At 40.7% G+C, this 25,850-nt stretch overlaps 1 protein-coding gene across 1 annotated transcript; it reads right to left on the reverse strand.

Moving 5' to 3' along the window:
- Positions 1-2,333: 2,333 nt before the first annotated feature.
- Riok1 (RIO kinase 1) lies at positions 2,334-25,820 on the reverse strand. Its single transcript, XM_041633021.1, has 17 exons — positions 25,586-25,820; positions 22,339-22,537; positions 20,515-20,605; positions 19,471-19,540; positions 18,232-18,274; positions 16,063-16,155; positions 14,656-14,768; positions 14,487-14,567; positions 13,553-13,639; positions 13,038-13,175; positions 11,882-11,985; positions 11,495-11,601; positions 7,860-7,925; positions 6,755-6,874; positions 5,361-5,414; positions 3,949-4,098; positions 2,334-3,093 (listed from the first exon to the last, which is right to left on the reverse strand). The coding sequence occupies exons 1-17, from the start codon at positions 25,654-25,656 to the stop codon at positions 2,983-2,985; spliced, it is 1,698 nt and encodes a 565-aa protein (XP_041488955.1). The 5' UTR covers positions 25,657-25,820; the 3' UTR covers positions 2,334-2,982.
- Positions 25,821-25,850: the final 30 nt, after the last annotated feature.

Consider the following 25,850-nt stretch of genomic DNA (forward strand, 5'->3'; position numbering starts at 1 on the left):
TGGTGGCCTGCACTTTAAATCCATTTATTTTAGTCCTAATAAACAAGAAGTGATTCCAACCTGGCCCTCTGGTATTTAAAACAGTCTTTTCAAAAACACTGATCTGGTCTTTGTGAGTTTGAGTCCAGCCAGGACAACACAGTGGGACTCTGTCTTGGGAACAAAAACAAAACAAAACAAAAAAATCACATCAGATAGATTTTAAAATAATTGTAGGCTGAAGACAGTCTTAGTTCGTGCTTGCACAGCCTGTGGGGAGCCCTGGGTTTAATCCCAACACTGTATACAACAGGATGTCAGAACATGGTCCAAGAATGTGAGGTTTCTGAAAGCTTGTGAAAAAACTCCAAGAAACAAGAGTCTGTGACCTCAGTTTCTTCCAAACACGGCATTGGTCTTGCACTGGGCTTTCGAGTGTCCCTCCAGGTGCAGCAGACAGGAACGTGTGCTCGAGATTACTTGCCACAGCTGGCCACTGCTACTTGGTCCTAGGCCTCAGGAAACATGTTTGTGATTGGAAGCTTTACTCACGTGACTCCTCTTAACCCTCTGAGTGTAGAGCTGGCTACTGCACCGACACCTTAGTCACCTCTTTTATGGGCTCCACTCTCCTAGTCTGCAGACATCAGGGTGTGGTACCACACTTCCACTCCCAGCATTTGGGAAAGAAACGAAAGCAGAAGGGTCAGAAGTTAAGACCATTCCTGATTACACAGGAGCTAGAAGCCAGCCTGGGCTCCATGAAACACTGATTACAAACGGGTGCATTTTAGGTGACATTTTAGTGATCATTCGGTCCAAGTCCCACAACTTACACATGAGGACTTCTTCCCCAAAGAGAAGTGACTCCCCAGTGTCACAACAAGGTTATCAGAACAAGTAAGGGAGCTAAAGACTAGAGTTGACAGCCCACCCCTCAGAAAGCCTTGCCCATGTTCCATGCCAAGGCATCAGAATATGGACTGGGCTGCCCCATTTCCATCTACTTTTGCACTGGGATTAAGTGAACTAACCTTTTAGGTTGAGCACTTTCCGTGGTATCCAGATGGCCTTATTGCAAGTCTGAAGGGTGCACACGGATCACACCAATTCCTAATTTCCATCTTTATGAGCAAGAGGCGTGTGTGATCACACCAATTTCTAATTTCCATCTTTAGGTGCAAGAGGCATGTGTGATATCCCCATATTTGCTTAGTTAACAGAATAACATCATTTAAATACCTACTGGGTTAACTATATCTCAGCACAGGACAGGTGCCGAGATACAAAATAACAAAGACAAATCCCTGCCCTTGTGAGTTTACAGTCTGGTCTGAGGCTATGTATGTAAGTAAATTCAATATCCAAGTTACTTTGTCATTGGGAGATACAGAAAAACAATGAATGATAAAGTGTGCAGGCTCTCAAGGACACAGAAGACAGTACGAAACCCAGTGAATAGGAAGGGCCTCACTGAGTTGGTGACTACATAGCCCTTGACTGAGCATGCTATGTAGACCAGATTGGCTCCGAATCTACCTGCCTCTGCTTCCCTAGTGCTGGGATTAAATAGTGTGTCATCATGACTAGTCAATTGTTTTAAAACTGAAGATCAGGTAAAACTGTAAATGCTATTCTGAACATACAAGTTCCCTAGCTTTGTCCATAAGTGAAGTCTGAATTTCATAATGCAAAGGGTCCACATTAAGTTTCTTGTGGCTGTGCAAAATACCAGATAGAGTTTAGTAGTAGCAGTGAGTACCTGTAGTCAACGTGCCTGAGTTAAGATGGATGAAGGAAGAAGACTAAAGAAACAACAGAAACATTCTGACCGGTGTCGCCTGTGGTGAGGCAGCAGGTTAAGGCACTGACGAAGGAAAGCTGCTTGTATCACTGTGGCCAGGAAGCAGAGGAAAGCACCAGGATCCAATACTCCAGCAAGAGCACCCTCAAAGACCTCAGCCCCCTCCCCTCCCCATTCTACCCTTACTGAGGAATACCCCTATCAACTTGGGATCAAGCTTTTAACATATGGCTTTGGGGAACATTTAGGATCTAAACCATAACAGGGCATTTCGAATGACAACTTACACCAGGTAGGTCTGAACCAGGAGGCACAATTCTGCTTTAACTTAGCTTTGAATCCACATGGTTTAACCTTAATGCTGGGACAAGAGAAGTTACTTTTTAAAGGTAAAATATGAATCTACATAAACTTGTCTAAGTGAATCAGAAGACATGGAAGATGACTGTGCACAGAGCTGATAAATTTGCTCTCAACACTGTGTAAACTGGGCTTTTTTAGGACTTTTGTGTTTCACTGAAACCCCATTTCTCTATAAGAATACAAACAATTCAAAGGAAGTAATTTTGTTTTATTCACTGCTATATCCCAGTACCTAAAATACTTAAATGTTTGATGATCAAATGAACATGACAAATGGCTGAATGTGAAATGTCTTATGAGCTCAGGTCTCGCTAAAAAAGGCAAATTAAAGATGAAGTGGGATCATATGACAAGAACAGATCCGCTGTAAACAGCAACATCATGGCCACATGACTTCTCTTAAGAGTGGAACTCCAGGCTATAAGTCACAGCTCAGTAATCCGTCGATCGACATGTCTTTGGCATGTACAAAGAAAACAAATATCCCCAAGTCTGTCCAAATGCCTTTATGCTCACTTTTATAAAGGTCGTGGATGGTCATCACATTTAAATATTTAAGATGCTTCTGAAAAAGTTTGCAGGAGAAAATATATAAAAATAGAATGTACAAAGTTCTTCATTAAAATAGTATATTAATCTACTAAAAGCAGAGCCAGTGGCTGGATTCCGACATTATGGGCTTTGGGATTTTGAGGCAATCACATGGCCACACTGCAGTCACCCCAAAGGAAGAGATGGTAGAGACTCAGGTGCAGTCAAGAAGCCATCCTCCAGCTACAACTTCTACTTGGGGTTTAAAAAATAGCAGAGGAATGTCCACAACACAGCTCTTCATTCTATTTGCCTTTCTTGGCCTTGGCTGTTTTTTCTTTTCTTTTTTTCACATGTTTAGGGATTTTACTTTTCCTCTTCTCTCTCTGGGCTTCCTTGACCATCTTTTTTCTTTCCTGTAAAAAGCAAACAACACACTCCCAACAAATTTCATTCACTCAAAGTATTTAAACTATTATTAGAACTGAATTAAAATTCTTACGTTAACAGGATAAAAGTAAATGTAGCATAAAAATAGCAATTACAGGTTGGTGAAACTTGGGGGTACAACTTTTCTTTGAGGCACCTTCCATCTCACTTCATTCCCAACCCCCACCCCAAAATCTCTGCCTTCTTCCCTCCCTCAAGACAGTCTTACTTTGCTGTCCAGACTTTTATTACACATACACACCCCTCCGCTTCTCAAGTGCTGGAATGATAGGTACCTGTCTTCATATGCAGGTTATTTTCCTGTACCCCCTACCCCCCATCGTAGCCCCAACCCATCTACCACTAAACTACATCCTGATCCTTAAACTCTGCTGAAATTGCAGAGTCAAATCAATATCCCTGTATGTTAGTTACTTGAGGTTCACAAGCCCCATATTTTAAAAGAAATAAAGATTAGACAGAAACGAGTATTTGCTTCTAGTAGGCAGACATCACATGTCATCTGTGCAATTCTGAAGAAGCCCTTAATAGCAGCCAACTCTAATTTACTCCAAAAGTAAAGTTCACATTTAGTTATGAAAACTACAATTAAAGGCACTATTGATCTCCTTTGGAGATAACCCATACCTTTAATCCCAGCAATTGGGAGGCAGAGGCAGATCTGTGAGTTCTAGGCCAGCCTGGTCTACAAAGTGCAGGATACCCAGGATACCCAGGGTCACACAGAGAAACCTTGTCTCGGAAAACAAACAACCAAGGCATTATTGATGCTTCAAAGTCACTACCCTCAAAAAAAAAAAAAAATTAAGATTTTAACTAACCTTTTTATCAACGTCAGGGTCAGCAGTGTGTTTCTTGCGTTGGGCATTATCTCCCTGCTCTTCGGAGTCTGTGTCAGAGCAATCTGAACTTTCAGCACCTTCTGAATCACAAGTCTCTTCCTTAACTTCACTTTCTAGGAGGGCAGGGACCTTGAAATTATTATAGAACCATGTTACTTGGAGACAGTTACTTATCTATTTGTTAGTCAACATGTTAATGCCACCATTTTACATCAGTATGCCAGATACACTGTAAAGTCATACACCAAAACATCCAGATAGCAGAATCAACATTAGGGAGAAAGACAGACAACATCCATTCGCTCCAGTAGGACTCAAGAACATACACAAATAAAGGATCTAGCACGGGTGTTCAATCTTCTGACACTGTAACATGATGCTACCATCCACAAATGTGTGGGGCTATCTATATTCACCGCTATCCTGGCACGCAGGTGGTCCACTGCCAAAGGCTGGGCACATGCCTGATTACTAGGATTACATAGATGATCTAAATCAACAACGTAAGTCTGCTGCTGCTTTTAGCAAGCCAGATGCTGAGCTGTGATTTAGAAAGGACGTGAGGCAAATAATAATGATGATGATGATAACAACAATGATAATAATAAAGATCTAGCTGGGTGACTTCAGAGCTGTTTTTCTATGAACCACATTAGTAGCAATAAGCTAATCTAATCAAATGAATAGTCAACCAAGAGAAAGCTTCATTATCCCTGAAATTTACATTTATTTCACTTTTTTCTTGTTTAAAACAGAATCTCATCACATAGTCAAGGATAACCTTAAACTTTCCATTTTCTTGTCTTACAGGTAAGTGGGTGAGGGATGGTGACTAAGCACAGGTCCTCTGGAAAACCAGCAAGAGCTCTTAACTGCTGAGCCATCTCCCCAGTCATGACAATTTTCAAAACTGATTATAAAAACTATCCAAAAAAGGTGTATGGTGATCAGTATTACCCCCACACAAATGCAGATCAGGATTAAGGACAAATATTTCACTTTGTTTGTTTTTTGGTTTTTCGAGACAGGGTTTCTCTGCAGCTTTGGAGCCTGTCCTGGAACTAGCTCTTGTAGACCAAGCTGGCCTAGATTTTTCACTTTTAACAGAAGAATTCAAGACAAAAAAAAAAAAAAGGCTCATTTTCAAATTTAATTCTAATACCACTTTACAGTAAGTTTTGCATCTTTTAAAAATAGCTTCCATAGGCTGGCAAGATGGCTCATCAGGTAGCCTGACAATCTAGTTGGATCCCAAAGACCTAGGAGGTAGGGAGAATCAACTCCCTAAAGCTGTCTTCTGGCTACCCACCACACATGTGCTGTGGCATACTTGTGAGCACATGCACAAAAACAATGTGTTATAAAGCAGTAATTACACATATTCTCCATACCTTCTGGACTCCTGACAAATCTTTTTTCAATCCCGTGACAGTCTGGTATAGAATCTTGTTTAAAAAGAAAAAAAGGAAAAAGATTAAATATAAAAATTAACAATGATATGCACATATTACACTATTAAACACTATCTCCTGTGATTCTGAGAACGTACTCTAAATCACAGTTACATAGAAAGTAGCCAGCATGGGTCTTGTGTGCCAACCACAGGCCCAATACAATCTATGTCTAATAGTTTTCAGATGATCTCACAACCCAACAGGTGGCAGCAAACACTAACTTTGAACTTTATTTGGTGAAATGTTACCCACTCCACAAATAGCCCTACTCAACTCCCATTAGTATATCTACATGTAAAAGTTATAGTGATTACTAAAAGTGCTTTCGAGGGGCTAGAAAGATGGCTCGGTGGTTAAGAGTGCAAGCTGCTCAATCATAAGTACCAGAATTAGGATACCAGCACCTATATCCAATGGCTCAGAGAGTAACAAGGGCCAACACCCTCTTCTGGCCTGAATGCAAACACAGATGTGTACACTGGATCACACAGACACATTTAATTAATTAATTAATTTTTTGATGTGCGTTTAGGCCAGAGAGCTAGTTCAGCAGACAAAGGCACCTGCCATGAAAGCCTGACTACACCCCCCAGGAGTCAAAGGTGGAGAGAGTGATTTGACAAAGCTGCCCCCTGACCTTCCTACAGGCACCATGGCATGTGTGTGCTCACACACATATAATAATAAATTTTTTAAAATACTTTTGTTTCATGCATGAAAATCTGGTGACCACTTCTTATGTCCTTATATAAAGGCTTACATAAACAGCTAAGTTTTTCTACATGGCTGCAAAGGCTCAAGGGTTTACTTTCTGGTATGCTAACAAAAAATATTTCAAGGAGACTGGAGAGATGCACAGGGGCTAAGAACTTGTTCTGCTCGTGTAGAGGACTCAAGTTTGCTTCCCAGCACCTATGTGGGAAGGTTTACAACCCCTTCTTAACTCCAGCTTCAGGAACCTAACACCTCTGGCTTCCAAGGAAACTGCATTCATTCATGTGCACATATCCCCCACCACATACACATATAATTTAAAATTAATCTAAATATTTTATAAACCCAAATGAAAATGAAGCATAGCGTATCAATGTACTGCAGCCATTTTTATCCTAGACTTCTTGTGAATCTATCGTTTTACTAATTATAGTTCTCTGAACACATGAAAATGCATCACCTCCTCTTAAATTCAGAAGTATTCCCTTTACAGCCACTGAGTATGGAAGCATGTTTATACACAGGGAGCTGACCATCTCACTAGCACCAAACCAGGATCAAGCTCGGGACAGTCTCTTTTGTTAGAACTGGCTCTACAGACAAACCAAGCTACTCACATTATCTTGTTGAGTATTCAAAGCCATGTCTTCTTCCTTCAACCTCATCATTATATCCACATCCCTCTCATAATTTTTCACTTCATTCAAGGTTCTGGGAATATATGCTTGCTTGAACACCTAATAGACAAAAGCAAAATTAAACTATTATTCCTTTACCCCTGAATTCCTTCAGTATCCTTAGCTCTATCAATCATGCAGAAATCTGTATTTCATCTCCAACGCTGACTTTCAGTCAACTTGTGTTCACACCGGTGTTGTGTGCTATTGGTAAGCTAAAAACGATTTGATAAGATAAAAATAAAATTTTACAATTAATCTTAGAAAGAAAAAGAGTCTATTCCAGATGACCTTTAGAATAACATTCCTCCCATACATTCTAATTTCAAAAAGCATCTTCTGAGAGGAAGGACAGGATGGAATTACAGTTAGCAAGAACTGCCTGCCTGTTAGCAACTGAATACACACCCATATTCTTACTATGTAGGGCATCACCACCCAGCTGCTACAAAACTTCTGAGTGAAATAAACTACAACTAAAATAAATAAATATAGTAATAATAAGCCTACTGTGGATCTTAATAAAGATGTCGTGACTTCTTAGAACTAGTTTGATTTTATTTTTTAACGAAGTATCAATATTTAAAATCTGTTATATTTATAGAATCAGTATGTAAGTCATTTAAAAATTCATACTTGCAAATTAAGTCTTTTCCTTCTTGACTCTCACACCCCACAAGCTCTTTCCAAACTTTACCTAAACAACAGGCTAAGAGGTTGCTGAGTGCAACAATATGACTGAATGTAAATTATATACCATGTACCTCTAAAATCAAGTTCATGCCTTACCAACAAAAACAAAACCATGCAAAACACTGTAATTCAAGAATTAGCTGGGAATGATGGCACATACCTGCCATTCTATTAATCGGGCAGCTGAAGCAGAATGAGTGTGTGTTTGAGGCCAGCCTGTACTACATAAGAAGCTAAGACAAGCTCTAGATTTATATGAAAAGACCCTGTCCAAACATATGACAAAACACCTCACAATTCCACAGTAAACCCAAATATTCCCCAGGGGCTGTGGATACATAATAAACCCCACCTCTTCGTCCACTTGATCTTGGCTAGTCTTTTCTTCCTTGGTCCTTTGGGATGCTATTTCCATGGCCTTTGAGAAAAAGCAAAAAATTATTTTCCTTTACCTTCACCCTAGAAAAGACACATTTTCTATTTTGTAATGAACTATTTTTTTAATCTTAATAGGTGTCATGTCTTCACACTTCTGAAAATACTTAAAGGGAGCTTCTACAATGTAGGTTGGCTCTCTACGAAAGACTTGCCAGTCATTTAAAAAGAAACAATAAATCTTTCTAGTCTCAAGGTATCTTCAGTCCCCTTCTTCAGATCAACACTGGGGTGCAGCTCAGTTGTGAAGCACTAGCCTAGGCTATCCGAAGCTCCACATCCCAGTACCGGCATCACTCATACCCACACCCAACTCATGGCCAAGACACCTAAGAAACAAAGCTTTTTATGAACTTATTTTTAAACTATTAGCAAAAATCTTTATCAGAGAAAAACTGAGACCCAATAATGAATCATTTCTCCTTTTTCTGTTTTTTGGTTTTTCAAGAAAGGGTTTCTCTGTGTAGCCTTGGCTGACCTCAAACTCAGAGATTCGCCTTCCAAGTGCTGGGATTAAAGGTGTGTGACACCTCTGATGGCATGAACCACTTCTTGATTCTTGAAAAGTCAGTGAAATGAATCCCAAGGAAGCTAACTATGTGGACCTAATGCCAGTACAATATAAATCACCAAGAAAGCCCCTTGGGCAAACACTGACTGAAACAGAGGTGACAAAGTCCCTATACAGGATTCTTTTGACTGATCAAACAGTTCTTCAGTTAAAATACATACAGCAGAGGGCCAGAGAGGGATCTCATTGGTTAAGAGCATGTATTATTCTTCCAGAGGATCAGAGTTCAATTCCCAGCATCCACATTGGGGAGCTCACAGTGCCTGTCACACCAGCTCCCAGGGCATCTAATGCCTCTGGTCTATACAAGCATCTACACACACATGCACATACCCACGTGGACACATAATTAAAATAAAAATGTATCTTTTAGAAATATATACAGAAGGAAAGAACATTATTCTCTGTTTTTTTAATATATAGACTAGACTCAATACTAATGGTTTAGGGATAAAAATACTTTGATAGTTACTCAGTCAATACATGTTTGGTGGTTTGAATTAAAAATGGCCTCCATAGCTCATAGGGAGTGGCATTATTTGGAAGGATTAGGATATGTGGCCTTGTTGGAGTAGGTCTAGCCTTGTTTTAGAAAGCGTGTCGCTGGGGGTGTTGCTTAGAGGTTTCAGAAGCTCAAGCCAGGCCCAGTGTGTCTCTTCCTGCTGTTGCCGATCCAGATGCACCAGCTACATCTCTAGCACCACGTCTGCCTGTGTGCTGCCATATTACCCTCCATGATGATAATGGACTAAACCTCTAAACTATAAGCCAGACTCAATTAAATGTTTCCCTCTGTAATAGTTGCCATGGTCATGGTGTCTCTTCACAGCAATAGAAACCCTAAGACAACATGCAGTTGTCCAGTACATAATCAGGTACTGACTATATACAAATAAAATTTCTGTTCTTCATCAAGGGTTCATGGTGGAGTGGACAGCTATGACCCCAGGACTTATCAGGCAGCAGCAGGAGGAGCATAAAGTCAGGTCAGCCTGGGCTACAGAGTAAGACCTATCTCAAAGAAACAAACACCTCACAAAGAGACAAAAACAACCAACCAACCAACCAAGTAAGAGGGCTTAAGATGTGCTCAATTGTTAAGAATGCTAGCACAGCACACACCAAGCCCAGGCTTGATCCAGCATCGCATAAACTGGGTGTAGTGGTGCACACTTAAAATCTCAGAACTCAGCAGAGGCAGGAGAATCACACACTCAAATTCATCGTTGGCTATACACAGTTTGAGGCAGCCTGGATACAGGAAACAGGGACTCCAAAAAATTAAGAGAAAACAATACCCCTGAAAACAGTGTTTCTCCTGATTTTTCTCTTGAGATAGCTTTCTGACCTGAGTTTTAATATTCACCAGGCAAAGCAAGATGAAAAGGCACTCCAAGGGAAAGGGGAAATATAAAAACCCTGACTCAGAAGTGCCAAGAATTAACAAAAGATAAACAGACTATATCAAAATATAAAACTTCTGTTTAGGAACAAAAGGACGCACTCAACAAGAGGTGTGAAAAAGGCAATGTACAGGCAGATGAAAATGCTGCAGCTCAGGATTGATGAAAAGGAAACAGGCAGGGTTCAGAAGACAAACAATCTACGTAAAGAAGGCAGAGTCTGGAACAGGCGTTTCTCCAAGAGAAACCTAAGAAGGTATTTAGTGTCACTCATTAGAGAAACATTCAACACACTCATAATAAGATACCACCTTGCCGGGCGGTGGTGGCTCACGCCTTTAATCCCAGCACTCGGGAGGCAGAGGCAGGCGGATCTCTTGTGAGTTCGAGGCCAGCCTGGTCTACAAGAGCTAGTTCCAGGACAGGCTCCAAAACCACACTGAAACCCTGTCTCGAAAAACAAAAAAAAAAAAACAAAAAAAAAACCAAAAAAAAAAAAAAGATACCACCTTACACCCCTTAGGAAGGGTGAGGACAAGATGAGAGGACAATCAGTGCAAGCCAGACTACAGAGAAACTGGAAGCCTTGCACAGTGTCAGCATAACTGCAAACAGTAGTCAACAGTAGGCCCTCAAAACTTAGAGATATTTATAAGCTCAAATTCTCATCGGTATTATTCCTGAAGCGTTGTAGAGAACCCAAATGTCCACTGACAGATGAGAAAATAGACAAATAGAGTGTTATCTGGTCACGAACTAGAACACAGATGAACACTTAGAGGTGGTCTCTTCCAAAGGACCTGAGTTTGGTTCCCAACACTCACTTCAGGTGGCTCATAACCACCTCTAAGTCCAGCTCCAGGGGATCCAATACCTTCTTTGGGCCTCCTTTGGCATCCACACACATGTAGCATACAATCACACAAACACACATATATACATGTAAATAAAAAATGAAAAATTTTAAACTTAAAAAAAAGGACAAACAGTATGCAATTGCACTTATTAGCAGTATCCAAGAGTAGCTCAATGACACCAGAATGGTAGTTTTCAGGAGCTGGGGGCGGGAGAGCACAGGTTCAGTGTTTGATGATTTAAAAAAGTGCTGAAGCCGGGCTGTGGTGGCGCACGCCTTTAATCCCAGCACTCGGGAGGCAGAGGCAGGCGGATCTCTGTGAGTTCGAGGCCAGCCTGGTCTACAAGAGCTAGTGCCAGGACAGGCTCCAAAGCTACAGAGAAACCCTGTCTCGAAAAAAAAAAAAAAAGTGCTGAAGATGGAAAACTAATGGTTTGCACAGTACTCAATGCTTAGTACTTAATGTCATGCATATTTTGCCACACAACCTGGCAGTTTTCTTACTAACATTTATGAAGTTGACAATCTCTGTAATCCTGCCAGCCAGTTGAGTAAAGTCAGGAAACCTGGCATTACTGACATCTTTGCTGTTTCTAATCTCACTGTGAGATGAGAAGTGCTAACAAGTTCTGGAAATGAATGATTACACTTAAGCAACCCGAATCCCTCAGATGTGTGCACAAAGGCAAGCCATACTTTCTCCTCTCCTCAGCCCAGCCTACCTTTTCGAGATAAGCATCCATGTTCTCAGGGGTGATGGAAGGGTCCGTGACAAACTCGAAGAGCTCCCGAACAGTCATCACAGCGACAGCATATTTGAAAAAGAAATCTGTCAGAAGAAAAAACATTAGTGACAGCTCTGCAAGGGGAATAGTTACTACTCCAACTAGTGACAGGAAAAGACACCATCTCCAGCCAATGGTCTAAGTGGTACTGCACTGGACTATTAAGAGGACTTGTTTGTCAGTGCTGGGGATCAAATGCAAAGTCTTCCACGTGAGAGGCAAGCACAGTGTTCTAATGCCAGACTACATTCCCACTCCGAGTGACAAGACCTGATCCTATGCCCGCACGCATAGATGCTATCAGGAAATCCCACTTCTACTTACCATTGACATTCGCACAGTCTTTTCTCAAGAACTCCAATGCATGTGGGTGATCATGCTCCACAGACTGAGAAACATCAATGATGTACACATCGCCACCATGGTACCTTGTAGGCAATAAGAACAAGGTTACAAGTTACTATTTTTGTTTTTTGGGTTTTTTTTTTTTTTTTAAAAATCTATTCTGAAGCTGGTTGTGGTGCACACACTGGAAGAATTTGCTGAAGGAGGCAAAGCTGAGAAGATCAAGCCAGAATTCAAGGCTAACCCAGGCTACACATTTTTAGGTTGTAGTACACACATCCAGCACTTTTTTTAAATTTATTTATTTATTTATTTATTTATTTATTTATTTATTATGTTTACAATGTTCTGTCCGCATGTATACCTGCCTGCCAGAAGAGGCACCAGATCTCATAGATGGTTGTGAGCCACCATGTGGTTGCTGGGAACTGAACTCAGGACCTCTGGAAGAGCAGCCAGTGCTTTTAACCTCTGAAACATCTCTCCGGCCCCACACCCAGCACTTTAATCCCAACACTCGTGAGGTAGAGTTCGAGGCTAGCCTGATCTACAAAGTGAGTTCTAGTATAGCCAAGCTATTTAGAGAGACCCTGTCTCCAAAAAATAAAAAATAAAATAAATTGATTCTGTTCTTTGTTTTGAACAGAGTCTATGTAGCACAGGCTAGCCTCAAACTCTTAATCTTCTTGCCTCAGCTTCACAAGTGATGACATTACAGGCATGCACTACCATATCTGGTTTAAAAAAAACAAAACATCTGCCTTAAGATAAGTAATTCATAATGACTATGGCAGGTAAGAAAGGGCTATCTTGACTAATAAAAAGATGAAAACTAAGAAAATTTCAAAGCGCATTAAGTCAGCTAAAAATGCACCCCCTCCGCTGACACCCTGTAGTGCTGGGGATGAAATCCAACACCTCCCATACACATACTAGACACTTGCTCTACCAACCAAGCTACAGCCTCAGTCCTTCCCAGTGGTCTACTCTGTGACTAAGGTGACTGAAGACAGGGACCACATCTTAATTCCTGCCATGGGAAACCAACAGGGTACAGCATGACTTTATCGATTTGGACTTGTTGAAGGACATGCCATAATGAAGGGGAGTTTTCTAGGAAGCAAACCACACTCACAGCATGTTGAATTCACTGAGATCCGCATGGACAAGTCTAGCGTCCTGATACATTTTCCTCATGTACTGAATGACTTGCAGGTACAACTCCCGGGCTTTCGATTCTGACAAATGGGCGTTTTTCAAAAGTGGTGCAGGCCTCAAATAAAAAAAAAAAAAAAAAAAAAAAAAAAAGACAATAAAATTATCAAGATCAAGTTTTCTTGCCTCATTCTACAGTTACGTGCACCTCTTAGTGTAATTTGTCATGTGAACTGACTATGGAGTAATGGATACCACTCCAAAACACTGGCAATTATAGGTACTTTCCAGCATTTTTTTTTAATAAACTAAACAACCCTCAAAAACAAGGTTAACTTTTTTATTCTGAAGTACTGCAAAGCTTCACAATGGTAAATCCTAACAGTTATGTGCACACAGTAGGAAAGACTCCTGGAAGAACTATGGGAAATACATAGCTCAAAGGACTTAAAATACAGTTTCACCATGAAATTCTTTGACCTTCCATGTACTTACATGTCATCTTTGCCAATGAAGCCCATGAGAAGAACATGACTTCTTAGCTTGATTGGTTTAGGACACGGTATGTTTGCTGTCGTTAGCCTGTGACGTAGATAAAAGGAAAACTGCAAAGTCAAAAGACATGTAAGCAAATTACAGCAGCTACAGACATGGCATGAATACTCCGTTAGGAAACAGTTCCCAGTCCTCTCAACTAGATCGCTTTCATAAACTAGTGGTTTTCAGTGGCAGTATGGTGTGCCACCAAGAACATCAAAACACTGATAAACAATTAAATCCCATAACCTGTGACACCCAATCCATTTCTAGAAATGTTAAACTGTGAAAAAAAAGTACATCTTAGAATTGATAAGATAGCAACTATGTCAACAATTATCTCTTGAGTTTACTAATCTCAAAAATAAAATCACTGGACACACGCCTAGTGGTTAACTGGGACACAGGAAGATTTCAAAGGACTTCCAAAACAAATGGTACCAGCTTAACAGCAAATTATACTTGTATATAATAATTAAAAAATGCTACTCCTTTTTAGCATTCTCACAACCTTTGAAAAAACTAGGCAAGTGTCCTTTTTAACTGTAGTTATGGCAAAATGCCTACATGAATGTGTCCCAACCTGGACTAAGTAAGAAAAGCAAGTGATTAGCCAAAGAGCTTAGGGCCTGATAAGCAAGTTAAAATTCCTATAATGTTTTTATATGACAGAATTATCATCACCCTGTCACTAACTACTGTCTGAACTCTACACGCTTTCGCATGGCTTCAGACTCTTCAGATAGCAGAATTCTTCTACTTAGTTAAGCATATGGAATAGAGACTCCATGGTCTAATGACTCCCCCTCAGTTTGGAAAGGGGAGGACACAGATACACAGACAGACACAGCCAAGCACGTGCACCCCCTCCAACCCATGCATCACCACGCACCTGGATAAGTTCCTCATTTCCTTCTCTGCCCATGTCTTCACCATTTTTCTAGGGTTTCCTTTACAATAGCCACGACGAAATCTGGAGCAAGAGAGCATGTGTTACTTTAACCACTGCATTATACTATTTTAGCACTTGAAGAAAAAGCAATTCAAGAACCTAGACTCACCTAAATTCTCCAGTTACATACTTATCACGATCTTTGAACACCAAAATAGAAGTTTTGTATATTTTGATTGCTCTGCTCTCTCCACCGCCTGTGGTAGCATAGTATACATTAGCCTATTTTAAGCAAAAACAAAGGAAATGAAGCATGTGTTAAATAACTAATGTCAGTTTCCGGGTGATTCTAACCTCAAAAACAAACTGAAACAACATCTGCATCACTGCCATCTCTGGAAGATGTGAATTAAAATATAAAACACTGTATCACAATAACTATACCTCCGGCATACATTCATATGCCAACATATTATGTTCTGGTCAATGATGGGCCCCATACACCAGAGGGGTTCCGTAAGATTGCATTACCTATAATGATGTCATAGACATCTTAGGTTTTCTACTACATAAAACTGCTTAATGACTCATTTCTCTGAATGTAAACTATTGTTACATGAGGCCTACTGCATATAGAAAAGTCCAATTTCAGTGTAATTGGTTTTACACATTTATCTCTAATAAAAATTTTTTACATCTAATTAATTCCCACAGAATGAACTGCTAATTGTGATGGTTTGAACGAGAAATGACCTCTGTACACTCATCAATTTGAACACTGGTCCCATTGATGGTGCTGGTTGTGGAGCTTCTGGAACTTTCAGGAAGCTGATATAGCACTGCAGGAGGAAGAATGTTGCCAGAGGCAAGTTTTGAGGATTAGCCTGGGCCCACAGTTCACTCTCTACTTCCTATTGGCTGCCTGCCATGCCTCCTCCCTGCCATTAAGGACTCTAATCCCCTGGAACCCTAAACCAAAATAAACTTTCTTCCTTAAGATGTTTTTGGTTATGGATTTTATCATAGCAACAGAAAAGTAACTAATATATTGTTTTTTAAAAGTCACACTTATCTTTTTCTGGACTTACAAATAAAGGAACATGGAAGACTGGCTCATAGTAATGAATCAACAACTTTCATTTATTAATAGCAATATTAAAGGGGACTCAGGACCACTGGTATCTTTGAAAATTGAAGCTCACTGCTGAGCGCAGACTCAGCGATACAATACAGTGGTCAGGGTAAGGTACAAATACATTTTCGTACCAACTAAATATCAAGCAACATAATTTCTAGAAACATTGTTAATAAACTATCTGGTGTGTGTAGCCTTCTTTATTTTTTGAGACAAGATTTCTCTATGTAGCTCCAATTGGCCTGGAATTTGCTATGTATATCATGCTACTCTGGAACTCACAGAGATCTACCTGCCTCTGTCTCTTGAGTAATGGGATCAAAGGTGTATGTCACAGTGCCCAGCTTTCCTTTCTTTTTAAAGGCACAAATTAAAAGTTCCTTAGTTTTCCTTGGTATTTGAAACTAATATGAAAACACTGCCATCCCAACACAAGCTCACTTCTTTTCCGGTGCTAATACAGCCATGTATCTCTGATATGTCTTTTTTATCCAACATCTTGAATAAAATCATTCTTGTCCTGGGATCCAAAACCTAAAAAGAAAAGGTTTTTTTGGTTTGTTTTTAAGTACAGTCATGAAAACAAATCAGACAAAATATATTATAGGACAATAAAAGTACATACCCAGGGTGATCAAGGTGGCGTCAGTGACAATAATAAATTATAGGACAATAAAAGTACATACCCAGGGTGATCAAGATGGCACAGTGAAAGGTACCTGCCACCCAGAACCCAGCCACATAAAGGTGGAGGGATGGAACCAACCCCAGTAGTTGCCCTACGACCTCCACAGACACCGTTGCACAGAGACGGCCTCTCCCATCATGCACATACACACATTTCAGTTTGGTTTCTGTGGCTGTGATTAAACACTATGACCAAGACAACTTAGGGAGAAAAAGGTTTATCTTATCTTACACTTCCAGAAAACAGTTTACCGCTGAGGAAAATCAGGACAGGAATGCGACGTAGGAACTAAGGCAGAAACCATGGAGGAAAGCTGCTCACTGGCTTGCTTTCCAAAGATTGTTCAGCTTGCTTGTTTATACAACGCAGGATTACTTATTCAGGGGTGGCACCATCCATAGCGGGCTGGCAAACAGACTTGCCTACAAAGCCAACCTGATGGAGGCAATTCCTCACTGGAGGTTCCCTTTTCCCAGGTGACTCTAGTTTGTAGCAAGTGAAGAAAAAAACAAACCAGCACAACATACAACAAGTAGCTAACATTATAAATAGCTCTTTCATGTCCAGTGATTCTTCAGTTCCACAAACTGGTTCTAGACTGCAGGTTAGCCTTTACTTCCTTGGGGGTACAGGAGAGAGGGGTGCTTATATCTTAAGTCAAGAAGCTACAGGTCGGGGGGCTGGAGAGAAGGCTCAGTGGTTAAGAGCATTGCCTGCCCTTCCAAAGGTCCTGAGTTCAATTCCCGGCAACCACATGGTGGCTCACAACCATCTGTAATGACGTCTGGTGCCCTCTTCTGGCCTGCAGACATACACACAGACAGAATATTGTATACATAACAAATAAATAAATAAATGTTTAAAAAAAAAAAGAAGCTACAGGTCAAGAAGTTGCTATGTCAGATTGTGGAAAGGTACATAGGCATATGGGTAGAAGAGAGCCCAAGTAGGTAGCAATAATAATAATCTCAACCTTTTTTTAAAAATAATTTTCTTGCCGGGCGGTGGTGGCGCACGTCTTTAATCCCAGCACTCAGGAGGCAGAGGCAGGTGGATCTCTGTGAGTTCGAGGCCAGCCTGGTCTACAAGAGCTAGTTCCAGGACAGGAACCAAAATCTACGGAGAAACCCTGTCTCGAAAAATCAAAAAAAAAAAAAATTTTCTTCACATCAAAAATCTAAATCAGGAGATATATACTGTTAATCCCAGCACTCAGGAGGCAAGAAGCTGGCATCATATCTCTGTGAGTTTGAGGGTATCATAGTCTAAATAGCAAGTTTCAGGCCAGCAAGGACTACAGAGAGTATCTGTCTGTGTCTGTCTCTCTGTCTGTGTCTATCTATTTCTCTCTCTGTCTCTCTTTGTCACACACACACACACACACACACACACACACACACACGAGAGTAAGTTTCAATCACATCCAATGGCCATAAGAAATTAGGGACTAGCACCCCACCCCTTCCAAAGAATAAAGCACATGTAAGAAAGAGGTCCCTAGTTAGAAATTTGAAGGTATTGCTCTCCCCCACCCATCTATACATGCCCCAGATGCATGGCAGGTAGGTACTCAACCTATTTCACAGCAGATATCCAACCTATTTAATGGAAAAGAGAATACAATTCCTATAGATGCTGCTTTAAAAGATTCTGGTCTGATAGTCTCTGCTTTCCAAGCCTCTGAGAAAGGGGAAGCATTGCATAGTAGCTTCAAGGGTTACGGAAGGACCATGGCTCTCTTTATCCACTAGGGGTCCTATTATACAGCAAAATGTCGATCACTAAACTTGAAACTGTTTACTCAGGGGTCATTTTAGGTGAGATTAACACCAAGCAAGGAAGGTAACAACAAGACACAATTCAGAGAACAAAGGAATGCTAACTTCAAACAAGACCACACAGCACGTGTCAAGCATACCTACCTGTTCTACGGTTGCTCTGTCAGACTTATCCTTAATGCGATACCTAAGCAAAAACAAAAACAGTCAAAACTCAATGAGAAGTCAGAATGAGACTTCTAAATGGACACAATTCTGTGACAATTCTTAAGGAATTTTTCGTAAGAATTTTTCATCCTAACTTGATATAAACACTTCACTCAGTAAAACTCCATTTCTGAGCACGTGAGTCAATTTTCCTTAGCAGGCATGCACAATCTTTTGTTATTTTTTTTTATTTTAAAGTTTTTATTTTTTTTCCATTTATTATTCTTGTGTGTGAATGAAGTGTAGATAATAAGAGATTGCGACCCTGAATATGTAGTCAGAAGATAAGTTTGGGAGTTAGATCCCTCCCCTTCCACCCTCAGGGACCAAACTCTGGTTGTAAGTTTGCATGACAAGCACTTTTATGGCCCCCTCTCCCCACCGTCTCCCAGGACTTCTGATATTTCCACAGGACAAGCCATCTACAAAGCTCACTCAAGAACCATGCAATCAAGAAATAACAAATCTCATGTTTTAAATCCAGTTTATAATTTTCTGTTGGACCTTTTCAATTTTATTCTTAGTCACATACACTCACATAGAGCCTACAGGTTAGATATGTGTGCATACAATACACACACACAAATATGTGTGCATATATAATGTTATATATGTAATATATATTTAACATATGCATACAGAGGAAAAGGAGGAGGGGAGGGATAAAGAGGAGAAGACATAAAGAAGAGGAAGAGGGGAGGGAATAAGAATTTGTGAGTAGCTGGGTGGTGGTGGCGCACGCCTTTAATCCCAGCACTCGGGAGGCAGAGGCAGGCGGATCTCTGTGAGTTCGAGACCAGCCTGGTCTACAAGAGCTAGTTCCAGGACAGGCTCCAAAACCACAGAGAAACCCTGTCTCGAAAAACCAAAAAAAAAAAAAAAAAAAGAATTTGTGAGTAGCCAGGCGGTAGTGGCGCACGCCTTTAATCCCAGCATTCGGGAGGCAGAGGCAGGTGGATCTCTGTGAGTTTGAGGCCAACCTGGCATACAAGAGCTAGTTCCAGGACAGGCTCCAAAACTACGGAGAAGCCCTGTCTCGGGGAGAAAAAAAAATGAGATTTACAAAAGCATATGCTAATAAATGAGAGAATATAAACATCCTTTGCAGATCAACTATGCTACTCAGTCAAGAAATCAGGCTTCACCAACCATGCTTTTCATGAAAACATTACTTACGATTCTGCTTCTTTTTGTCTAGATTTCACGGTGACTTTATTTATGACAGAATCAGTAATATTCAGTTTATCTAAAAATACAAAAAAATACAATGTAAACAATACAAAAGACAATAATAGTTTCTAAGCAGGATACTTCCCCCTCTACCTTCCCCTTTCTATATAGTTTAATAGAATTAAAATATATTTTACTTATGAGATGACAAATTAAGATATTGTCTTCACAGTGATTACTTACAGCACTATAGATGTGATTTTTGAGTCAGAATTCTAAAATTCTAGATAAAGACAATACTCAAAAGCATTGGATCTACATATTAAATCTCAGATACTTATATTTTGTACAGTATAAATAATACAAATATCTGAATTCAAAGTTTAACTCTGAAAACTTCAGTTTCTTTTCAAGTTAGAGGCACATCACAATTGTGAAATACTTATATACATTAATCTGATATTTATGGAGAGTGTATATGAGAGACACTGGGTAGGTTTAGAGTCAAGATGGCACAAGGAGAAAATGAAGGCCTTGCACTGTTAAAGCAATATAGTTCAAACTGGGCTGGCTTTCAACTAAACAATTAACATCATCATAAAGTCTCTAACCAAACAAAATAGCATTTTTAGGCTGTCTAATAAAAAATCCAATGCACAACAGGTAAGAATTGTAATGAGTATCTGAAATTTCATATTCCTACCACAACAGATAAAAAAAGAGAAGTAAGAAAATATGAATTAAGATATTTTTCAGTCACTAAAAGTTACTTTTCTTCATTCAGCTCTATCACTAAGTTGAATACATTTACTTCTTGAGCCAACAGTACTTGGAAAAATCTCTTCATAGCCCAATTATGTAATGTTTGTTTGTGTATTTTTTTTTTTTTGAGACAAGGTTTCTTTGTATAGTTCTGGCTGTTCTGGAACTCGCTCTGTGGTCCAGGCTTGCCTCAAATTCAGAGATCTGCCTGCCTCTGCCTCCCGAGTGCTGGAATTAAAGACATGCACCACTATTCCTAGCCAGGCAATGTATCTTTTAAGAACTTACTTAGATTGATTTTATTTTCAAATTTTTGCAAGGACTTGTCAATTGGAGTAGACATTTTGGCAGAATTGTAGTTAGAAGTCTGACGATTTGCCTATAAGAAATTAGTTTAAAATAGGATTAGTTATAAATTCAAGCCTAAGATTCATAATTACATTGTTTATTCCCTTAGCCATTTTTAAAAAATTTGGGGGGGGAGCACCACACATATGGAGGTCAGAGGACAACTTTTTTTTTTCTTTTTTTGGTTTTTCGAGACAGGGTTTCTCTGTAGCTTTGGAGCCTGTCCTGGAACTAGCTCTTATAGACCAGGCTGGCCTCGAACTCACAGAGATCCGCCTGCCTCTGCCTCCCAAGTACTGGCATTAAAGACGTGCGCCACCACCGCCCGGCCCAGAGGACAACTTTTAAGAGCTGATCTTCTTCCACCCTGATGATCCCAGGAATTGAACTCAGGTTGTGAGGCATGGCACCAAGTGCATTTGCCTGCTGAACCATCATCTCCTCTTCCCCAGTTCAATTAGTCATTAAAGCATCATTACATACAGGAGCACACAAAAAAACACATTCTAAGACTTTTTTTTAAAGGTTTTTACAGCTGGAGAGATCGCTCAGCAATTAAGAGCACTGGCTGCTCTTCCAGAATGGATTCGATTCCCAGTACCCATGTGACAGCTTATAACCGTCTGTAACTTCAGCCTAGGGGATTCAAAACCCTTTTCTGGATTCCTTAGGCATTTCATGAACTGCATACACATGGTGTATAGATATAGATATATGCAGACAAAACACACACAAACATAAAAAAGTAAGGCATTTCTAAGAGAAGGCTAAGATTACTAACTAGAACAGAGGTCACATGTTATTTACTTCCCTTCAATGTATTTTTTTGTTATTATGAATAATAATTAGGTTAGATTTATTTTTTATTTAATTAGTTTATAGATTTGATACTTGGGAATATTCTTTTACCTTCAAAGTGTTTAATAAAGAGCTAAAGATAACATTAAGTTCATTCTAGTAATTATAATCCTGACATCTCAAGAAAGGAAAAGGGGAAAGAAAGAGTCTCAGCCAGCACTTATATTGGTGCACTGCATGACCTTAAATGATGCCAAAGAGAAGCAGAAACACCACAAAACACTCAGAGAATACAGCACAGATATAGAGGGCTCTGAATAACTGCTGACTCAGTTTTACTGTATCTAAGCATGAGACTCGGACTGGGTTGTCTTATTTGTAAAGAGCTTAAAAGATTAAAAGCTTAAGATAAAAAGCTTAAAAAGACAGGTAGAACCCTATAAATACAATAAATAAATAATCTTTTAAAATTTTTCTATTAAATTTAATGCAGTTTTTTGTTATGTATGAATTTTTTGTTATGTATGATTTAGTTATGTATGAATGTTTCACCTGCTTACATATATATGCACTGCATGGTGTCTGGTGCCCATAGAGGCCAGAAGAGGGCACTGGATCCATCAGAAGTGGAGTTATATAGAGCGTTGTGAGCTGCCATGTAGGCTTTGGGAATTGAACCCAGGTCACTCCTATGTGAGCCCTGCTGCATGGCATTTCTCCTTCCCACCATTTTAAAATAAATTATAGCATGCACTGCACACCCAACACAACAATTGCTATAATCATCAGCAACCAAAAGTAACAGCTAACATTCAGCACACATACATATCACAATTGAAGCCGAAATTACCTGAAATTTCAAAGAAAAGATAAAGTAGAGAACTAAAGAGGAAGATATCTGCCCCCCACCCCCCCCCCACACACACATGCAAACACACACACAGATTCACAGAATGACTTCCATACCTGAGGGTTACTGCCTCCATTCCCGGTACAACCCTTGGTGAGTTTTCCAGTTCCATCATCCCAGTACCAATCACTGTCATAATCATAGTTGTCTTCCTCATCGATCTCACCTTCATCCTTCACCTCTGTCACATCATTCTGAAGGTTCTGAAGTACTGTGTCATCTTTTGCTTGAATTGACTTCACTTCCATGCTTTCACTAGACATAAGAATGTTCTGGCATATTTATACATTCTCTAAGGAGAAAACCATACACATACATACAGTCCTAAAGATTCCCTGACATGCTGGGCAATGGTGGCACATGACACATGCCTTTAATCCCAGCACTCAAGAGGCAGAGGCAAGCAATCTAGTGAGTTCAAGGCCAACCTGGTCTATAGAGTGAATTCCAGGACAGGCTTATAAGCTACACAGAGAAACCCTGTCCCAAAAGATTCCCTTACATTTCCTAATCTGTTTCATCTTCATCTTTTTTTTTCTTTTTTATTCTTTTTCTGAGAAAGGGATTCCCTGTGTAGCCCCAGCTGTGCTGGAACTTTGTAGGAGATCCTCCTGTCTCTGCCTCCTAAATGCCGGAATTAAAGGAGTGCACCACTACACCCAGAGCCAGGTTCAATTTTTATAAAACTTTGTGCATCCCAAACAAAACACATCCACCACCAAATTCAAAACAATTGTAACCAGCTTTGATCTTTCATGCAAAGAGCAGGCCAGTCATCACATAAAACAACTAATACTATGCACTAGTTAAAGACATGGTGTGTAGTTCAGTATCACACAATAAATACAGCAGGAACAATACCGACATCAGCGTGGGTTTCTGGCAAGGATGGCATGCAAACAGTTAGTGAACTGATATCCCCACTCCTTTTCTTAAAAGACAAGTGTCTCATCATGTAGCCAGGGCCTGGAACTTGCTATGTAGACCAGGCTGGGCTTGAACTCAAAGATCCACCTGCCTCTGCCTTCCTAGTGCTGGGATTAAAGATGTGTATCCCGTCATCTGACCATAAAAATAGCCATTTCCCCGCTAGTTCTAAGGACTGAACCCAGAGCTGTGTCCTTTCTAGGCAAGCACTCTATATCATAGAACTAAATCCCCAGTTCTTCCTTCCCACCCCCAACTTTTTTATTTATTTATTTATTTTTATTTTGAGACAGAGTTTCCCTGTGTGGCTCTGGCTGACCTGAAGCAAACAATGTAGGCAGGACTGGCCTTGAATTCACAGAGATCCACTGCCTCTGCTTCCAGGGTGCTGGGATTGAAGGCACTGTCACCACACCTGGCCCCTTGTATTTTTTTTTTAAATAAATTCAGTTATCAATTCCAATGTATTAATTGGCTACAGCTCACTGGGCTTCAAATGCCTATGGGCATGAGTGGGAAAAAGCGAGACAATCATTAAATAACTGCAATTTACTAGGACTTCATTTACGTATAAAACACAAATGATTCCTTCACTTAGCTAATCTAATAACCTAGAATGGTAGGTTAAAGTCACTACTGTGCAAATGATCCTGGTGTCCTTAGTCCCGACTAGGCAATCTCTGCTGTGAGAATGTCTTGCAGCGATAGCACTGCCAGGCTCTACCTACCTTCAGATGCCACTAGTAAAACCCACCCCCAGCCCAGGTGTGACATACAAAAATGTGTCTGGAGATTGCCACGTCTCTGTGGCTCAGTGGCAGAATCCCGTCTCCCAGCGGATAGCAGGTACGCGGTACACCACCATTTCCATTACACACTGCCCAGTAAAGCAGGCTGTTTCTTCTTCCCACTAAAACTCTTCAGCAAGAATTCCTACGAGAGGATCTAGAACCAAAAGACTGGAACTCTCTAATTTCTCTTGCTAACCCCACACATCCTCTACTAAGTTACTATATGTTACTGTTGACCCCTTTTTCCTTTGCAATATTCACCATTTAATTTTAACACAAATAATTTGCCTCATTATTAATACCAGCTTCCCCTAACCTTTTTTGTCAATCAAAACGGTAGCTAACACTAGATATGACACACAGCATGGTCCATATATATTTATCAATATCACTATTAATTGATGGATAACATCTACATGACATAAAATACATAAAATTCTTTGTTGCTTCAAAATGACTATATTTAATTTTTTTTCTTTTTAATGGGAAGTTATCTCACTGCTTTCATCAGATCACACGTTCAACTTAACCACAAAACCTCGAAACTGCTACTGCAAAATCATCCTATGGCCACAGCTCTAGGAGCCATCATGTTTGAGCCTGGGTTTTTTTGTTTGTTTTAATTCATTCTCTGTTCTAGTCTTTTTGTTTGTTTGTTTGTTTTCGAGACAGGGTTTTTCTGTAGCTTTGGAGCCTGTCCTGGAACTCGCTCTGTATACCAGGCTGGCCTCGAACTCACAGAGATCCGCCCACCTCTGCCTCCCGAGTGCTGGGATTAAAGGCGTGTGCCACCAACGTCCAGCTCTCTGTTCCACTCTTACTTTCCAAGAATATCTTTTATGTAACTGACCAGTTCCATTAATTCATAAAATCAATTGACTCCCTGGATCAGCTAAAAGCTTTCCTCTGTCCTTATAAAACCTGAACAGTCAGTATCTCGACTCCTCTCAGGCACCTGTGAGGCTCTACCTGGCTTGTCTCCCTTCGGCCTCAGTTCTCCCCGCTGCCCTCTAGGCTCTGGCCCCTCGCTTTTGTTTCATAGCCAAGAGGAATCCACTACAGAGCCTTCACTTGGCCACTTGGCCTCAAACGTTGTTTCTCCTCTGCTTTTTCGAGTCATTTAATCTAGACTCGTTTTTTGTGTGTGTGGTTTTAGTATTGGAGATGGAATCAGAGCCCCATCTGTTAGACGAGCGGTCTCCCGATCTATTAAACCTGGCTCTTTCCTGCCGAAGGCATCCGTTCCATTGAAACCATCTGCGTCTGTTCTCCCTTCCAAACAGACAGCAGAGACTTGGTTTGTCTTATCCATCACTTTCTCCAGTGGAGGCAAAAGTCTGCTCAGTCTATGTGGAACCCTGTATGTGAGGGGCGGGGGAGCCCTACGATTCTCAATTATCCCCAACTCTGCTTCTCTGTCCACCATTCCGGGAACCCAGACTCCCTCCCTTGACAAGAAGTTTTCACGCCCTGCCCAGCCGTAAGGACAGACCCTGAGGAAACCACAGTCCCGACCCGTCAGGCGTCAGCTCCCGGAAAGGACTGCGGAGCCTAAGGAGTCCGTGTGTGGTCTCCGGCCGCCTACCTGTCGGACGCATCCGCGTCGTCGAACTGCCCGGGCACGACCGCGACCATCCTATCCCGACTGCAGTCCATGGTGAGAGAGGCGGCCACAAGCGGAAAAGACGGCTTTTCACCTGGCTAACCCAACGGCGTCTCCGCGAGTCCCGCCTCACACAAATCGCTCGGCCACTGCCAGGCCCAAAGCAGCAACCAGCCGCGGCGGAGTGACAGGAGACACAACTTCTATAAAGCTCAATGCCGGAAGTTCAGGGGCGGAAGTAGTCACA

This window comes from Microtus oregoni, unplaced genomic scaffold (assembly GCF_018167655.1).
Source record: "Microtus oregoni isolate MIOR12 unplaced genomic scaffold, Mior012 000042F_ref0000377, whole genome shotgun sequence".
Lineage (NCBI taxonomy): Eukaryota > Metazoa > Chordata > Mammalia > Rodentia > Cricetidae > Microtus > Microtus oregoni.